This window comes from Bombina bombina, chromosome 5 (genome assembly GCF_027579735.1).
Source record: "Bombina bombina isolate aBomBom1 chromosome 5, aBomBom1.pri, whole genome shotgun sequence".
In the NCBI taxonomy this organism is placed as follows: domain Eukaryota; kingdom Metazoa; phylum Chordata; class Amphibia; order Anura; family Bombinatoridae; genus Bombina; species Bombina bombina.
This window is the reverse complement of record NC_069503.1, coordinates 1048661009-1048679508: the sequence shown is the minus strand read 5'-3', so window position 1 is coordinate 1048679508 and position 18500 is coordinate 1048661009. Positions and strand designations below refer to the sequence as shown.

The 18500-nt window shown below is 38.2% G+C and overlaps 1 protein-coding gene across 4 annotated transcripts in view; it reads left to right on the top strand.

The window, feature by feature from the left end:
• The window catches only part of SAMD12 (sterile alpha motif domain containing 12), a 959986-nt gene that overhangs the window by 846664 nt on the left and 94822 nt on the right, over positions 1 to 18500 (top strand). For all 4 annotated transcript variants that reach the window (XM_053715312.1, XM_053715308.1, XM_053715313.1 and 1 more), the window contains one exon: positions 9890 to 10030. In XM_053715312.1, coding sequence (XP_053571287.1) covers positions 9890 to 10030 — 141 coding nt within the window. The remainder of the gene's footprint in view (positions 1 to 9889; positions 10031 to 18500) is intronic.

Here is an 18500-nt window from a genome sequence, read left to right as displayed (position 1 = left end):
TAAGATTTTTGACAATACTGGGAGCAAAGATATAGGGTGATAATTAGAAACCAAGGTTAACTCCCCACTTTTATGGATAGGCACTACTCTTGCAGTTTTCCAAAGTTTGGGTATGTATCCAAACACCAAGGATTCGTTAATTAGGGTTGTGACCGGTTTAGCAATTGCGGGCGCACTGAGCTTCAACAGCATTGCTGGGATTTGATCAGGTCCAGACTGGTTTTTCATTTTTAGATTATTAAGGTGTTTCTTAATGACATTGATGTGTACAGGTTCAAAATTGAACTTCTCTATATTGGGTCTTTGCTGATTTAGTGGGGCCTGATCCACATTTGTAGTTTCAGGATGCGTGTCATTTATTAGTTTGTCAATCAGGGTGGTGGAGCATCTGACAAAATAACTATTAAAGGCATTTGCTACTTCTAAGGGGAGTTGCAGGGTATGGTTGTCCACATTGACAGTGGGGGGTTGGGAGTGGATTGGAGGATTTTGTAAGATATTTATGACTTTCCAAAACTTTCTAGGGTTTGATATGTTATTGTTCAGATTTTCACAGAAATATTGGGCCTTGGCCAATTTTGTTTGTTTAGAGCATATATAATTCGCCATTTTCTATATACACAGTGATCGTTCATAGAGCCTGTATGTTTGAATTTTGACTACAATGAATCCCGAAACTGGTACATTTGAATGAGGTCAGCTGTGATCCAATTCAAGTGTGCTCCTTTTACTCTCACCTTACGCAGCGGGGCATGTAAATTCCAAACTTGTAGGAGTTCAGACTGAAAGAATTCAACTGCAGAGTCTAGATCAGGGATTAAGTTTAATCTGTGCCAGGGGAGGTTCTGGATGTCAATTAGAAAGATTGAAGATTAAATTTTTTGAAGGATCTGGTGATTTTAACCTTGGGAGAGGATTTAGTTGCCTTTATTTTGCGCACGCAGTACACTAAGCAGTGATCACTGAAATTGTTAAGGAGAACAACTGCCTCCTGGATTCGGTCGGGAGAAGTCTAGAGAATCCAGTCGAGCAGGGTGTGATTATGGCTTTTGATGTTAATGCGAGTTGGGGAGGAGATTAATTGCGTTAGCTGCAAAGATTTAAACAGCGAGCGACAACTATTATTTTTTTGATTCAGCCAATCAATATTAAAATCTCCAAAAACCAAAATTTCACTTTTTGGGTTTTGAGCTATGGTTTCACTAAGGAGATGTGATATGTCAGAAATTGGCTAACGGTTTGCATAGCAGTGGAACAGCTGAGATGAATCTGTATTTTCTTTTAAGACTGGGGTAGATATGCTTTTAAAATCAGGCTGTAGGAGAGAGATATATTAGCGTCAGATTGGCCTGCAAAAGTTTAAAGGAATGGGGAGGGTATGCCTATGGACATTTGAGCTAAGGGTCATTTAAGCAAACACAGGGAAAGTTTAAAATTACAGAGATAAGACAGAGGTATTCATGCAGGGGAATAAACCATTAAACAAAGTACAAAAAAGATATATGGGACTTAACTGGTTAAACTAACTTTTAACATAATGGTCAGACATAATGGTGACAAAATATGCATTTAAAATTATAAAAACAGAAAATAACAGGGTAGGTAAAATAAAGTGATATTACTATCTTCCATAGGCTACCTGTTTGCACAGCAGTGGAACAGCTGAGATGAATGTCTGTATTTTCTTTTAAGACTGGGGTAGATATGCTTTTAAAATCATTATTATTATATCCATATCTAAACCATCTAGTAAATGTTCTGCTTTTGCAAACAGTGATTTTGCTAGTAGAGTCAAGTCAAAGGCAACAGGCAATACCATCTGTGATTTAGTTTTTTATTGTTAAAACGCTTTATTAAATCTTCTCCACCCTGGTCTATCGTTTTAGTTTCACAGTCAAATATGTAAACTAGATTTTTTAGTTTATGTTAGGCACACTTCTTTCATGTAAAGGAATTCCCATTCATTTTCCTGCAACTTAATTCATAGTGAAAGGCCTTCAGTTACAAAGTCTTTTTTGTTGTCCTTTATATAAACAGGTACTATGTTAGTAATGGTCCATTAAAATGGAATAAAACTTGCCTACAATGATTAATGAAGCTTTTATTGCAGCAAAACTTCTATAAAATCCACAAAGAAAAAAAGTATACCACCGGCACTGTATCTTTAATAAATGTAGAAACCATCCAAGTGCCAAGACAACAAAGCTAGGTGCAGACTCCCACAACAACATAGGGTAGAGAAAAAATACATTTCTAGCACTAATCTACTATTAAAAAGTAACTTTTAATGTTAACCGTTAAAACCAAGATAATTAAAAGTGGAAACTCAAAAAACAAAGCAAAACAAACAAACAAACAAAAAACAGTAAGCACACCACTGCCCATTACTCCACACAGATTCCTGGCTGATAGCTGGAACCTCGGCTTCCGGTGATTGCAGCAGTCAACAGTTGGATAAATACTACAAATGTGTTTCGACCCTAATCACCTTTCTTAATGTTGGTTAGATAAAGCAAACCATTGGTTGTGTAAACTCTGCTTTAAATGCCCTTACCTGGTTATTGCAACAAGTTAGTCCCTTATTAGCCTATCCCCTATTCCGCTGCAGACAACGTATATCAGGCCATTATCCCATGGGCATGGCTACATTACAAGGATCAAAAAACTAAATATCGATGATAGGACAAAAAGTTAATGTCTATGTCTAACACCGCCAGCATAAATAGACCTCTTACTATGGGTAACACTAATTCACATGTGCTTCTAAATAAGATCAGCCTTCATTAAGAGATACGGGTTGTAGTACAAAACACAATGTATAATGGAATAGTGCCCCGTTACCATGGTAACATATCGCACTTGATACTAACTGTTACAGAACATGATATGAGTGTAAAATTGGTACAACAATTATTCAGGTGTCATGAGTCAATAAAGAGTACTATACTGTTATTGTCTCAATAATACTATATCCTCATCTGACCATATGTTATTCGTATTGACCACATTGAGTAATTTTTTATCACTTTAAAGGGTGTGGTTAGTAATCAAGATTACAGTTAGGATGCATGTTCAGGAATCTAGATAAAACAGAGACTAAATATACACCCAACAAGTATTCATGCATTGTGTATTTTTCATCAAAAAATTAATGCAAACCAATAAAATAAAGAGGCGCCCTTCCATTATAGCTGGATTAACGTTAGTACTACACTTTACAGTCCAATCACTGGAATTATTTTAAAGATTATCCATTGCTATCAAGTATAAACAGCCTACGCAGTTTGAAAATCACACAATAATTATTGAACTCACTCATATGCACATTACAGATTAATCTAATACTTAATTTAAGGAAGCTGTCTTCATAGCAATACACACACCAATTTTTAGGAGCCTTCAGTACTTTTTAATGTCTTCTAAACATTTTTTGTGCCAAAACACCTTTTTTCTATTCCATTCCTGTGCTACAGAATTTGACAGAACTTTACAAATAAACATGACCAACTCAACGAGATCTACCCAATAAAAATGGGCCTGTCCCTAAGCTTACATTCCTGCTTTTCCAAATAAAGATACCAAGAGAATAAAGAAAAATAGGAAAGTTGTTTAAAATCTGAATCATGAAAAAAAGTGTGTTTCATATCCCTTTAAGGTTGCATGATTTAGCAACACCTGGATGTGCAAAAGCATAAAGATACAACATATTAATCCTGACGACAAAAGTAGCACTAATTTTAATTTGGGTTAACAGGAGCAACCACTTGTGCCATGTTACAAAACACTGCATTCAAATTACTGCCACTGACCCCCTTTACTTTGCGCCGTGGGCTTAGCCTGATCTGACCCAGTTAGGCTTACACAAATAAATTTCAGTAGCGCGCCATGCAGACCATTTCTTACCGGGTCAACATGTTCATTTGCCAGACGTCAATCAGACTTGTTCCTTTAGCATAGCACAGAAGCCTCTGCCTTTTCTTTTTCTATCTATTTACGCTTAGCCTCCTAACTATACTATACCGCCATATCCATTGGGAGAGTACTCACTAAACTCATACTTTTGATAGGCCAATTGTGTTGTCGTTCAAAATCATCTACATTGATTGGTTAAAATCGATTTCCATCAAGATCCAATCCTGTAGCATTTTTCGTGTCTAACCATCAGACTGTTTAATGACCTGCCCCTTCACACACTGCGGTAGATAAAGCGGTATCCCTAGCAACCATACTTTACTTGCCCCAGTGTTAAGATCGCTTAACTTGATCGCTTTATTTTTATCACATCGGCCGAGAGCACCTTCGGGGTCTACTGGTAGATCCTAATCTATTTATTGGGCACCCCTGCATTAAACACTTTATAATTAAACATTTTATAGTACAATCTTAAACTTTGCAATAACCTATATTAAAGTGTAATTGCAGATTCCAGATTTCACACTTCTATATTGTCAATGGTTACACTCTGTAGTGACCTATTTTAACAGTCACTAACTGGCCTCAGCAACCTAGTTTACAACATGGTAGTACACTCCCCCCTCCCCAAATATAGACAATTAATATAATTTAGAAAAATGATCTGCATATTCTCAGGCTGATCTTTGCTTTGAATATATCCATCATGATAAAAAATACATGCTTTTAGTTCTAAACACAGTCTGTAGATTGTCTGTTAGATGGATATTGTTTAATTGATCAATAGATTACTCAAAGAAAGGCCTTTCATTGATCAGTGGACAGTCACAAGTCGAAAGAAACTTGTAGATGACACCCAACTTCAAAGTGAACATCATGTCAAAAGCACCTTTAGTTTATCTGCTTCAAGGTATTTAAATGCAGCAGACTCATTAAAAGCACTTAAATATGAAATGACTTGGTTAATGATTTTTCAAGCAGTATGTCTGAACAACCCACTGTGTCACTGCAATAGGCAGCGGGTGTTAGAAAATTAGTGCTGAAGGTGATGTATTATAGCACATGTGGAGAACAAATTAAAAAAAAAAAATTATAAAAAAGTATCACTGCTTGCAAAGTATTGAATACATTACCATTTATTTTGGCAAACTATTTGTAAGTTTATAATGAATCACAAAACTTAAATATATTTTTATATCTGTTTTTTATTATCAAAATAACGACTCTCACTCCAGAAAAATGTATAAGAGCCTCATTTTGATTTCTAAAAAGTGCTTTTCTTGGTTAACAATTCTGGTTTAAATCAGTACTTTTACTCTTTAAATGCTTTTGCTGTGTTAGCTATTGGCCTTGAAGTTGCATAACTGAACCCTCGGCTATTACCGATAACAAAAAGCCTCTGGTTTTGTTTTCTAAATATACAATACAGATCATAAGGGATTTTTTTTAATTCCCTATGCACAAAGAAGAGTCTATATCAAGCCTTTGGTGTTAGTTGGCACCCGTGACTTAAACTAAAGAACACTGTTCTTGAAGATGTTTCAGTGTAGAAATTATAAATGCCTCTGGTCATTACAACTGCAAATGTATGTTACATTAATATAAGATGTGTGTTGCCTTTATAATAAATGTACATGTCTTCAAAATTTGACAAGAATTATAAATGCCCTATATGTAGTTACATTTTAAAAAAATCTAGTTAAACATTATAAGCATGCCTTTTTAGTATATAAACATGATGGGTTAGTGCCTTATTTCCTATAGAGAAATAAAACATCTATAACATAATCTTAAAACCATTAATGGCACAGTATGGTTTCTAATTGCTAATTTAATTCGTTTTGGTCTAACAGCATGGAAGCATTAAAGCTGTTTCAACATGTATGCATTCTCTGTGAATATTTTCCTTGTGAATTATCTAAACTCTACATAACATTAAAAACTTGATAGATAAATCTCCCATCTTTCTTCTTTCCCTGATTTGGGTTCTGAACCTTGTAAGACCCCCACTATCAGTAGGACTGCTACCATAAAGTGTTCTAGACAGTGGTCAAATCCAGCAGGAACTCATGGGAATGGAGTTCCTGCACTATTTTTGCAGGTGGAACTAATTTTCCCCCTGGCCAGAGAACAGAAACACTTTAGTAAATACTGCTGCTGCTGGTAGGAGAAGCTGGAGCACAGTCTGGTTAGAGGGATAGTGAGATCATCTAGTAATGGACAGGAACACTTCCTACAATAAACTAAATGCAACCTTGTAAGCGGTTCTGCTGTGTGATCACCCAGCACACATTTCTGTATGGCTTGCTCTCTGGTTATTTAGCTCCCCTTAACAGAAACAGGACTTTTGGCTTTCATTAGCCCAATTGTATAGATTATATATATTTAACCCAAGTGTTTAGATTATATACATATATACAGTGTGTGTGTATAAAACAATATTAATTGTGAGAGGGGTGAAAGTCTTGGTGAGTTCCCACACTTTTTTTGGTAGGACTTGACCCCTGGTTCTAGAACTACCATCTGCATTGCACTAGCAAATCAACTAGCATAATATATACCAACATAAAAATGAGCAACAGCATTAGCAGACAAGAACAACTCTACACTAGTGATGGGGCATACTTTCCTTCCAGCAAAGCCCCCTCAAGCAGAATCCATCTTTACTTATTTATTTGTTACTTAAATGTTGAACCACTTGAAGGTGAAGCATATCTGTAAAAAGTTTACTAGACATTGTCAGATGAACATTTCTGAAGATATTTTACCTCAAAATTTCCTCAGTAGCTATGCCCCAATCTAAAAGAAGTTGAAGCATCCAATTGACATCTTAGGAGCATGCATCCGGCTATTGCAGGCACAGTCACTTTATTTCCCTCCTTAGTTTAAGAAAGTTTTCTATGAATTCTCGCAAGATTATGGTGAAATCCCACAAAATCATTATAAAGCAAAGTATGGACTCACCACTGATGATGCTGATTGGCTAATTTATTTTTTCACTATGCAAATGACAGTAAAAAAAGTAGCTGATTGAAACTTAAGTTAGCTTAAAGGGACAGTAAATTCAAGGTTAAGCATAAATTAAATGAATAGATCAATTCATTTTAATTTTATTACCAATTTTAGTTAGCTCTCTTGGTATCCTTTGTTAAAGAATAATCATAGGTGAGCTTAGGAGCGTGTGTGTGTCTTTATCCATCGAGCAGCAGTTTTTTCAACAATATTTATGGAGCCCATAGCCTACATAGGTTTAGTCTTCAACAAAAGACACCAATAGAACAAACAAAAATTGATAATAGTAGTAGTAGTAAATTGGAAAGTAGTTTTAAATTGCATGTATCTGAATCATGAAAAACAGAAGAAGAGGCGCCTCATAGGGCAATAACGTCAAGCAGTTGGGGTGATTACATTGACAGACAAATGCCCACTCACATATGTAGTAGCACATACAGACCGAGCCTGATGAAACGGCACTGTGGCTGAGAAACGCGTTGCTGTTTTTACCTAATTATTTTAATAAACTGATTTTAGTTTATCCTCGCTCTGTGTTTACTCTCCATCCGAGGGTTTCCCTTATTTTTTCACACTCCGGTGCTTGCTGCCGGTTGATTGGTGGACAGTTTACAGAACATATCCTTCGACGTGACCAGAGGGTCCTCTTGCCATTGGTCACGTGACTGCCAGACGGATATCGACTGCCCAGCGACTCTTTGAGGTCTTGGTCTGCTGATTATAGCACTGTGTGTACTACTACATATGTGAGTGGGCATTTGTCTGTCAATGTAATCGCCCCCACTGCTTGACGTTATTACCCTAGTAAGGCGCCTGTTCTTCTATTTTTCAGGATCTGCTTTTCTACCATCTCATTTGGGAGTGCTGCCTACCTTCGGATTTGGACTTATTATTTTTTTCCATTTTCTTTTCTTTACTGTGACATTGTTTTTTTGTATCGTGAGCGCACCTTTCTAAGGTTTTTTTTTCCTTTATTGATCTGTATCTGAATCATGAAAGTTTAATTTTGATTTTACTGTCCCGTTAAGACATTTTAAGGGAAAATATCTTCTTTATAAACATAGAGAGGATCATACATTTTTTAGTCAGCTTTTTATAGTTATGCTGCATCATTTTACCATATGAGTAACATGTTTATTTAACTGTCCCAATTGAACAGCTGATGCAATATAGAATCAAGTTACAAAGCATAGAAGGTTTGACTGTGAGCAAAACTACAGTATTCCCAAAAGGAGTGAGATCAGTACCATTAGTTCTGCTTAGTGGTGGGTTTAGGGGGCTTTGAAGGGGTGGGTGATGGCTGTTGGCAGTATTGAGGTGCGTGGTATTAGACCTCCCTTTACATTTTTGTTGGACTTGATTTTAATGTTACCAGAGATGCACATAATAGCAAGAGGGACTATGATATGTAGCAACCATATGTAAGGACATGAAAGCCAAAATAATTTTTATGATTCAGATAAAACATGCAATTTTAAACAACTTTCCTATTTACTACTATTGTCAAATGTGCCTCATTCTCTAATTATCCTTTGTTGTATGTTCTGTGCTTTGTAACTTGATTCTATATTGCATGACCTGTTAAATTAGGACTGTTAAAAAGACATGTTACTCATATGTTAAATAATTTGAAAAGGATGCATACCTAGGTAGGCTCAGCAACTGGTAGCTAGCTGCTGATTGGTCTCTAAACATACATCTTATCATTAGCTAAGTGATGTGTTCAGCTAGCTCCCAGAAGTGCATTTCTGCTCCTTCAATAAAAGATACCAAGAGAAATTGATAATAGAAGTAAATTGGAAAGTTGGTTAAAATTGTATGGTATGGGGCCGACTTATCATTGTGCGGGTGGACATGATCCGCAGGGGGTGTCAATGATCCTGATTGTAACTTCAGAGGTGGCGGACGAGTTAAGGAGCAATGGTCTTAAAACCGCTGCTTCTGAAGTTCAGTTTCAGCATCCGCTGCTTGATAAATCAACCCCCTATATCTCAATTAGGAGCAAACATTTTGGGTTTCATATCCCTTAACCAAATTTACTATGTTGCAAAATATTGTGCCTTTTTTAAAATCACCAGCTTGTGTGTGTTTTATATATATATATATATATATATATATATATATATGCTAACTGTAGAGGATCCAGCACACACTTTTAAAACAAACAGCTGCCGGGGTGCACTTAAAAAATTTGCATAGAAAATGATCGATACTGGAAGGCACTCTCCATTTTCAAAGCATTCTTTATTCAAGTAAACGTTTTGGGGGTCACCCCTGTCCTCATACTTATCGATAAGTCTGAGTACAGGGGTAACCCCAAAAATGTTTATTTGAATAAAGAATGCTTTGAAAATGGAGAGTGCCTTCCAGTATCGATCATTTTATTTATATATATATTTATCACATAGATAGATAGATAAAATAATCCTTTGAATTATGTAAATGTTGCATTTTATAGTATAGCAGTGATATCTCTATTTCGTTATATAGTAAAGAAGGACGCACTCACCGGGACTTAGCAAAAATATTGTAATTTAATACAAATCGTATACAGTGTATAAAGTGTATAAGTGTATATACAGTGTATAAATCTTACTGTATAAGATTTGTATTAAATTACAATATTTTTGCTAAATCCCGGTGAGTGCGTCCTTCTTTACTATGTATGCTTATCTCTGATGCACCCCGGGCATACCAACTCTTTACTGGAATAGTGAGTGCAGAGCTCTGGAACATTTTTATATATATATATATATATATATATATATATATATATATATATATATATGTATTTATTTCTGCAGGATAACTTACATTTATAGATAGCATCAAACTTTTTCCTACTAGAAATGTTTGAGTCTTGTACTTCATATTATATTTAATTGTATTCAGCCTGGGTGTAGTGATATGAGTTTGGATTTTCTATATTTTGCTCAGTCTAATTACTTGGTGTCTTTTCTGTTAGGCCGTGCTTTGCTAAGACTTACCGAGAAAAAGCTGGAGCGAATGGGCATTGCTCAGGAGAGCCAACGCCAGTATGTTTTGCAGCAAGTGCTTCAGCTCAAAGTCAGAGAGGAAGTTCGAAACCTCCAGTTACTCACACAAGGTATGGGCCATACATTCAATATGTATCATGTATAAAGGCTGTAACAGTGGAAAATATCCTGCTGACACATATTAATATAAACAAATCTGCCCTTTTCAGTGTGAATAGCTTTGTAAAGGTCTTTTCAGGAAGCTTACAAAAAACACTCAAAAGAACAATGTACAAACTACAGCGTTGAATTGACCATTTTGGCAGTACGAGTGTAGCTTTGATCCGTATTTTAACGGTTTAAATGTCAACTTGCAAAGAAATAGAAAAAAAAAAAAGAAAAAAACAAAGCTTTAAAGACTACTGTATGTCCTCAAGCTTGCAATGTAATCGTTTGTACTTCTTTTTGTCTTTTATTCCCCTGCTCTGTAAACATCAGGACTGAGAGAAATGTTTTGTTAAAATATGCTGGAATAAATATCATATCTTACACAATAAGGGGAAAAAAGGATCTACTCACTATTCATATTATATCAGAATAAATATATTTTATTAGAATACATTGTAATTTGCCATAGCTGTTTAATATATAGATATATGATAGATGATAGATAGATAGATAGATAGATAGATATAAAGAGAGTATTTGTGATACAATAATGTATAAAGCGGCTGTTTTTAGATTAAGGTGTTATTGTAGAGATTGTAAATGTCAGACGTCTGCACAGTGTAACTCAAATCAGTTGTCACCAGTAGTAAAGATTAAACCTGCATATTGAGCAATAAATCTACCATGTGAAATCTTTATGTGCAGTGGTAGATTAATAATGTGACATGAATCTTGATGAGAATACTGCAGTATATTTCACAGGCTAGTAGCCACAAAGGGTTACGTTTATAATGCTGTTTTTTTTCTGTCTGATTTAACTCAGAACGCCATCTTTTTCTGTAAGTGGTGAATTTTTTTATTTTTTTTTAAACAGGGCTTGGTTAGCTGTCTTTTCAGTGATGTGATGATTAGTTTTTTCTATTGTGACACCAGTTTTAAAACAATGTGTGGGCTGGAACCTTATAGAAATATGGTAACATTTTAGGACTTTGGAATGCTAATGTTATCCATACTAATGAGCTTGGGAGTATAAAAGCAAGTTATATTATTGATAATTCTCATTAAAAGAAATTGTGAATTTTTTTATTTATTTGGAGACCAAATGTGAAGCACAGTCCATGTCAACCAAAACACAATTTAGCTAAATGTTTGTTAGTGTCATCCAATTGGATACAGCTGGATCAGCATCTGACTGTTTATTGTTTATATATACACTTACAGTAAGGTATAACTGTCATACTTACTACTTAGCAGTGGGAGATTGGCTCATTGGCCAGTAAGAAATCAGTCCTTAAGGCCCAATTGCATTTGTGTTAGCTCAAAATAAACAGATATAACTAAATTTCTTTTCATGCAAAAAGAATATTTTAACTTGTTTAAATACTGCTCTTTCTTATGCATAATAGAATGATTCAATAAACAGGCTTTCCTAATATAAGGTTGAAGGCAGTACAAAAAAGTTTTGCGTTATGAGCGGCTCGGTGCTAACTTGCAAGTTATTGTCACCGCTCACCTCCCTATAGCGCTGCTATTACAGGTTTACAAAAACCTGGCGTTAGCAGGCAATATTGCAGCGTTGAGCAAAATTGAGCTCCATACCGCACTCAAATACCAGCGTTGCTTTGAGCTAGTTTTACGTGCTTGTGCACGATTTCCCCATAGACATCAATGGGGAGAGCCGGCTGAAAAAAATCCTAACACCTGCAATAAAGGAGCGTAAAGCTCCGAAACACAGCATCATTGATTCCTATGGGGAAATAAAATGTATGTTTAAAACCCTTACATAAACCCCAAGTCTAAACACCCCTAATCAGCCGCCACCTACATTACACATGTTAACCCCTAATCTGCTGCCCCCAATGTCGCCGCCACCTACATTACAGTTATTAACCCCTAATCTGCCGCCCTAATGTTGCCGCCACCTACATTACACTTATTAACCCCTAATCTGCCGCCCCCACATCACAGACACCTACATTACAGTTATTAACCCCTAATCTGCCGCCCCTAAAATCGCCACAACCTACCTACACTTATTAACCCCCAATCTGCCGCCCCAATGTCGCCGCCACCACCACTACCTACATTACAGTTATTAACCCCTAATCTTCCGCCCCCAACGTCACCTCCACTATACTAAAGTTAATAACCCTAACCCTAAGTCTAACCCTAACGTAACCCTAACCCTAACACCCCTAACTTTAATGTAATTAAAATAAATCTAAATAAATCCTACTATTAATAACTAAATAATTCCTGTTTAAAACTAAATACTTACCTATAAAATAAACCCTAAGCTAGCTACAATATAACTAATAGTTACATTGTAGCTATCTTATATTTTATTTTTATTTCACAGGCAAGTTTGTATTTATTTTAACTAAGTAGACTAGTTTACTAAATAGTTATTAACTATTTACTTACTACCTAGCTAAAATAAATACAAACTTACCTGTAAAATAAAACCCAACCTGAGTTACATTAACACATAACCTTACACTACAATTAAATACATTACATTTATTAAATACAATTAAATAAATTACAATAAAAAAACACTAAATTACGCAAAATAAAAAAGAAATGATCAAATATTTAAACTATTTACACCTAATCTAATAGCCCTATAAAAATAAAAAAGCCCTCCCCAAGAAAGAAAACCCTAGCCTAAACTAAACTACCAATAGCCCTTAAAAGAGCCTTTTGCAGGGCATTGCCCCAAAGAAATCAGCTCTTTTACCTTAAAAACAATACAAACAACCCCCCAACAGTAAAACCCACCACCCACGCAACCAAACCCCCAAATAAAAACCTATCTAAAAAACCTAAGCTCCCCATTGCCCTGAAAAGGGCATTTGGATGGGCATTACCCTTAAAAGGGCATTTAGCTCTTTTTCAGCCCAAACCCTAAGCTAAAAATAAAACCACCCAATAAACCCTTAAAAAAAACTAACAATAACCCCCGAAGATCCACAGTTTTTGAAGACCCTTTCAGGGTGCCAGGAATCAGACTGAGACGCGAAGTGCAAAAATAATCACACCTTTATTAATAGCAAAAAATAATAAAAAGTCCACAAGTCAAATAACAAGCCAGGAATCAAAACCAGAGCTGGTAGTCAGACGAGCCGAGTCAGGAGCCAAAGCGAATAGTTAGACGAGCTGGAATCAGGAACAAGGAAAACAGCAGTCAGGAACAAGCCAGGGATCAGGAACCAGGAAGGATGTCAGGCAGCCATGTAATACACAGGAACTCTCACAAACAGGTCTGAGATAACGCAAAATGCAAAACATACTGAACAGAGGCCCTTTAAATAATAGGTGATGACATCACAATTTTGAGACTGCATCCTGTCTCACATGGATGATGCACACCAGTCTGGCCATAAAAGGAAGTGCAGGAATTGAGCAGCATCCCCCACAATGCACCATAGTCAGGAAGAGAGGTGAGTAAAATGGCTGCCAGCAGCACATGGCAAACACAACAGGGAAAAAACCCTGACAGTACCCTCCCCTCAACGAACCCTCCCTCGCGGGAGGAGAAAAGGCTTATTGGGGAAACGGGCATGGAAGGCACGGAGGAGGGCAGGAGCATGAACATCAGAGGAGGGAACCCAAGAACGCTCCTCTGGACCGTAGCCTCTCCAGTGAACCAAATAATGTACACAGCCCCTGGACATATTAGAGTCAATAATGCTACTGACCTCATACTCCTCATGGTTGTCAACAAAGATTGGACGGGGACGAGGCAACTCAGTGGTAAACCGATTACAAATCAATGGTTTCAAGAGGGAGACATGAAAAACATTGGAGATGCGCATAGCAGGAGGAAGGTCAAGAGCGTAGGCCACAGGATTAACCTGTCGGAGTATTCGAAAAGGACCAAAATAACGGGGAGCCAATTTATTGGAAGGCACATGAAGGTTCAAGTTGCGGGAGCACAGCCAAACTCTCTCACCAACCTGGTAGGAAGGTGCAGGCAGACGCCTACGATCAGCCTGGAACTTTTGGCGCTGCATAGAACAATGATCCAAAGCCGGAATACCCTGAGACATGAATGAATCGGGCAACAAGGATGGTTGAAACCCATAATTCGCCATGAACTGGGATATCTTGGGGGAAGCATTAATAGCACTATTACGAGCAAACTCTGCCCAAGGTAACAGTTCAAACCAGTTATTGTGTTGATCTGAGACATAGCAATGGAGGAACTGTTCCAGAGCTTGATTAGACCGTTCCGCAGCCCCATTGGATTGAGGGTGATATGCCGAGGAGAAGGAAAGCTGGATCCCCATTTGAGCACAAAAGGAACGCCAAAATCTGGAGACAATCTGGCTACCCCGGTCCGACACTATGGCCATAAAAGGAAGTTCAGGAATTGAGCAGCATCCCCCACAAAGCACCATAGTCGGGAAGAGAGGTGAGTAAAATGGCTGCCAGCAGCACTGGCAAACACAACAGGGAAAAAACCCTGACAGACCCGACATCACAAGTGCAGGAATTGAGCAGCATCCCCCACATTGCACCATAGTCAGGAAGAGAGGTGAGTAAAATGGCTGCCAGCAGCACATGGCAAACACAACAGGGAAAAAACCCTGACAGACCCGACATCCATCCTCAACGAAGCGGCAGAAGTCCTCAGTGAAGCCGGCAGAAGTCTTCATCCAAGTGGACCAAAGTCTTCATCCAAGCCGGCAGAAGTCTTCATCCAGACGGCATCTTCTATCTTCATCCACCCGGCGCGGAGCAGCTCAATCTTCAAGACATCCGGCGCGGAGCATCCTCTTCTTCCAACGGCTCTTCTCAAATGAAGGTTCCTTTAAGTGATGTCATCCAAGATGGCGTCCCTTGATTTCCGATTGGCTGATAGAATTCTACTTATTAGGATTGGGGGTTTATAGGGGGTTAATAGGTTTATTTAATAGTCATGATGTGGATGGCGGCAGATTAGGGGTTAATAGGTATAATATAGTATTTGTGATGCGGGAGGTTGGCGTTTTAGGGGCTAATAGGTAGTTTATGGGTGTTAGTGTACGGTATAGGCTGTAACGCAAGCATTTTAGCCGGAATGCACAGCCTGTTATACGGCGCTATAGAAAATCTCGCACTCAAACATAATTTTGTGAGTGCGGAATGGAGATTGCGTTACAGGCTAAAATACTTGCGGTATATCTATACCGCTGTGACTCGTAATATGCATTACTGGCCATTCCACGGGCAATGGCCAATTTTTCAGCGGCATAGCCATACCGCACTATAACGCAAAACTCGTAATCTAAGTGAATCTTACATAATTCTGCACATAATGCAGAAATATGTAACATTATCCTAGCGACACCTTTTAAAAAATGAAAGCGATGCAAAATATTTAACCCCGCCAAAGGTATACTTACCTTCTTCTCCTCGTCAGCCTCTTCTGATTTTTTTCTCTCAAAAGTGCCTCAAGGGTGAGCTGTGTAATCACAGGGCGCCCGATCACAGCTTTGAACTAAATGTAGCTGTAGGTTGCTTTACCTAGCGCGAGAGTGCACTAGATTTAGTTCAATGGCGCGATCAGGCATGTGATTTTACAGCGTGCCCGTGATATGCTTTTGGAAAAAAAAACAATCAAAAGAGGCTTGCGAGGAGTGGAAGATAGTATACCTTTGATGGGTTAAACCTCTCACGTCGCTTTTGTTTTTGATGGTGTTGCTAGGATAATGTTACATAATTCTGCACATACGCCTAGATTTAGAGTTCTGCGTTAGCCGTCCAAACCAGCGTTAGGGGGTCCTAACGCTGGTTTTTACCGCCCGCTGGTATTTAGAGTCAGTCAGGAAAGGTTCTAACGCTCACTTTCCAGCCGTGACTTTTCCATACCGCAGATCCCCTTATGCCAATTGCTTATCCTATCTTTTCAATGGGATCTTTCTAACGCCGGTATTTAGAGTCTTGGCTGAAGTGAGCGTTAGAAATCTAACGACAAGACTCCAGCCGCAGGAAAAAGCCAGGAGTTAAGAGCTTTCTGGGCTAACGCCGGTTCATAAAGCTCTTAACTACTGTGCTCTAAAGTACACTAACACCCATAAACTACCTATGTACCCCTAAACCGAGGCCCCCCACATCGCCGCCACTCTATTACATTTTTTTTACCCCTAATCTGCCGACCGCATATTAAATAACATTAAATAAACTATCTACAATTAAATCAACTAAACTAAATTACAAAAAATCCCCACTAAATTACAAAAAACAAACACTAAATTAAAAAAAAATTAAAAAAGATTACAAGAATTTTAAACTAATTACACCTACTCTAAGCCCCCTAAAAAAATAACAAAGCCCCCCAAAATAAAAAAATGCCCTACCCTATTCTAAAATAAAATTTTTACAGCTCTTTTACCTTACCAGCCCTTAAAAAATCAGATTGAGCTCGCATTCTACAGGGAGTGCAGAATTATTAGGCAAATGAGTATTTTGACCACATCATCCTCTTTATGCATGTTGTCTTACTCCAAGCTGTATAGGCTCGAAAGCCTACTACCAATTAAGCATATTAGGTGATGTGCATCTCTGTAATGAGAAGGAGTGTGGTCTAATGACATCAACACCCTATATCAGGTGTGCATAATTATTAGGCAACTTCCTTTCCTTTGGCAAAATGGGTCAAAAGAAGGACTTGACAGGCTCCTCAGAAAAGTAAAAAATAGTGAGATATCTTGCAGAGGGATGCAGCACTCTTAAAATTGCAAAGCTTCTGAAGCGTGATCATCGAACAATCAATCGTTTCATTCAAAATAGTCAACAGGGTCGCAAGAAGCATGTGGAAAAACCAAGGCGCAAAATAACTGCCCATGAACTGAGAAAAGTCAAGCGTGCAGCTGCCAAGATGCCACTTGCCACCAGTTTGGCCATATTTCAGAGCTGCAACATCACTGGAGTGCCCAAAAGCACAAGGTGTGCAATACTCAGAGACATGGCCAAGGTAAGAAAGGCTGAAAGATGACCACCACTGAACAAGACACACAAGCTGAAACGTCAAGACTGGGCCAAGAAATATCTCAAGACTGATTTTTCTAAGGTTTTATGGACTGATGAAATGAGAGTGAGTCTTGATGGGCCAGATGGATGGGCCCGTGGCTGGATTGGTAAAGGGCAGAGAGCTCCAGTCCGACTCAGACGCCAGCAAGTTGGAGGTGGAGTACTGGTTTGGGCTGGTATCATCAAAGATGAGCTTGTGGGGCCTTTTCGGGTTGAGGATGGAGTCAAGCTCAACTCCCAGTCCTACTGCCAGTTTCTGGAAGACACCTTCTTCAAGCAGTGGTACAGGAAGAAGTCTGCATCCTTCAAGAAAAACATGATTTTCATGCAGGACAATGCTCCATCACACGCGTCCAAGTACTCCACAGCGTGGCTGGCAAGAAAGGGTATAAAAGAAGAAAATCTAATGACATGGCCTCCTTGTTCACCTGATCTGAACCCCATTGAGAACCTGTGGTCCATCATCAAATGTGAGATTTACAAGGAGGGAAAACAGTACACCTCTCTGAACAGTGTCTGGGAGGCTGTGGTTGCTGCTGCACACAATGTTGATGGTGAACAGATCAAAACACTGACAGAATCCATGGATGGCAGGCTTTTGAGTGTCCTTGCAAAGAAAGGTGGCTATATTGGTCACTGATTTGTTTTTGTTTTGTTTTTGAATGTCAGAAATGTATATTTGTGAATGTTGAGATGTTATATTGGTTTCACTGGTAAAAATAAATAATTGAAATGGGTATATATTTGTTTTTTGTTAAGTTGCCTAATAATTATGCACAGTAATAGTCACCTGCACACACAGATATCCCCCTAAAATAGCTATAACTAAAAACAAACTAAAAACTACTTCCAAAACTATTCAGCTTTGATATTAATGAGTTTTTTGGGTTCATTGAGAACATGGTTGTTGTTCAATAATAAAATTAATCCTCAAAAATACAACTTGCCTAATAATTTTGCACTCCCTGTATTGGCTGATTGGAACAGCCAATAGAATGCAAGCTCAATCTGATTGGCTGATTGGATCAGCCAATCGGATTGAACTTGAATCTGATTGGCTGATTCAATCAGCCAATCAGATTTTTCCTACCTCAATTCTGATTGGCTGATAGAATCCTATCAGCCAATCGGAATTCGAGGGACGCCATCTTGGATGACGTCCCTTAAAGGAACCTTCATTCGGACTTAGGACATCGTTAGAAGAGGATGGATCCGCGTCGGCTGCTTCAAGATGGTCCCGCTCCGCGCCGGATGGATGAAGATAGAAGATGCCGTCTGGATGAAGATGTCTACCGGTCCAGATGACCTCTTCTTGCCGGATAGGATGAAGACTTCGGAGCCTCTTCTGGACCTCTTCTTGCCGGGTAGGATGAAGACTTCGGACCCTCTTCTGGACAGATCGGTGATACCCGGCGT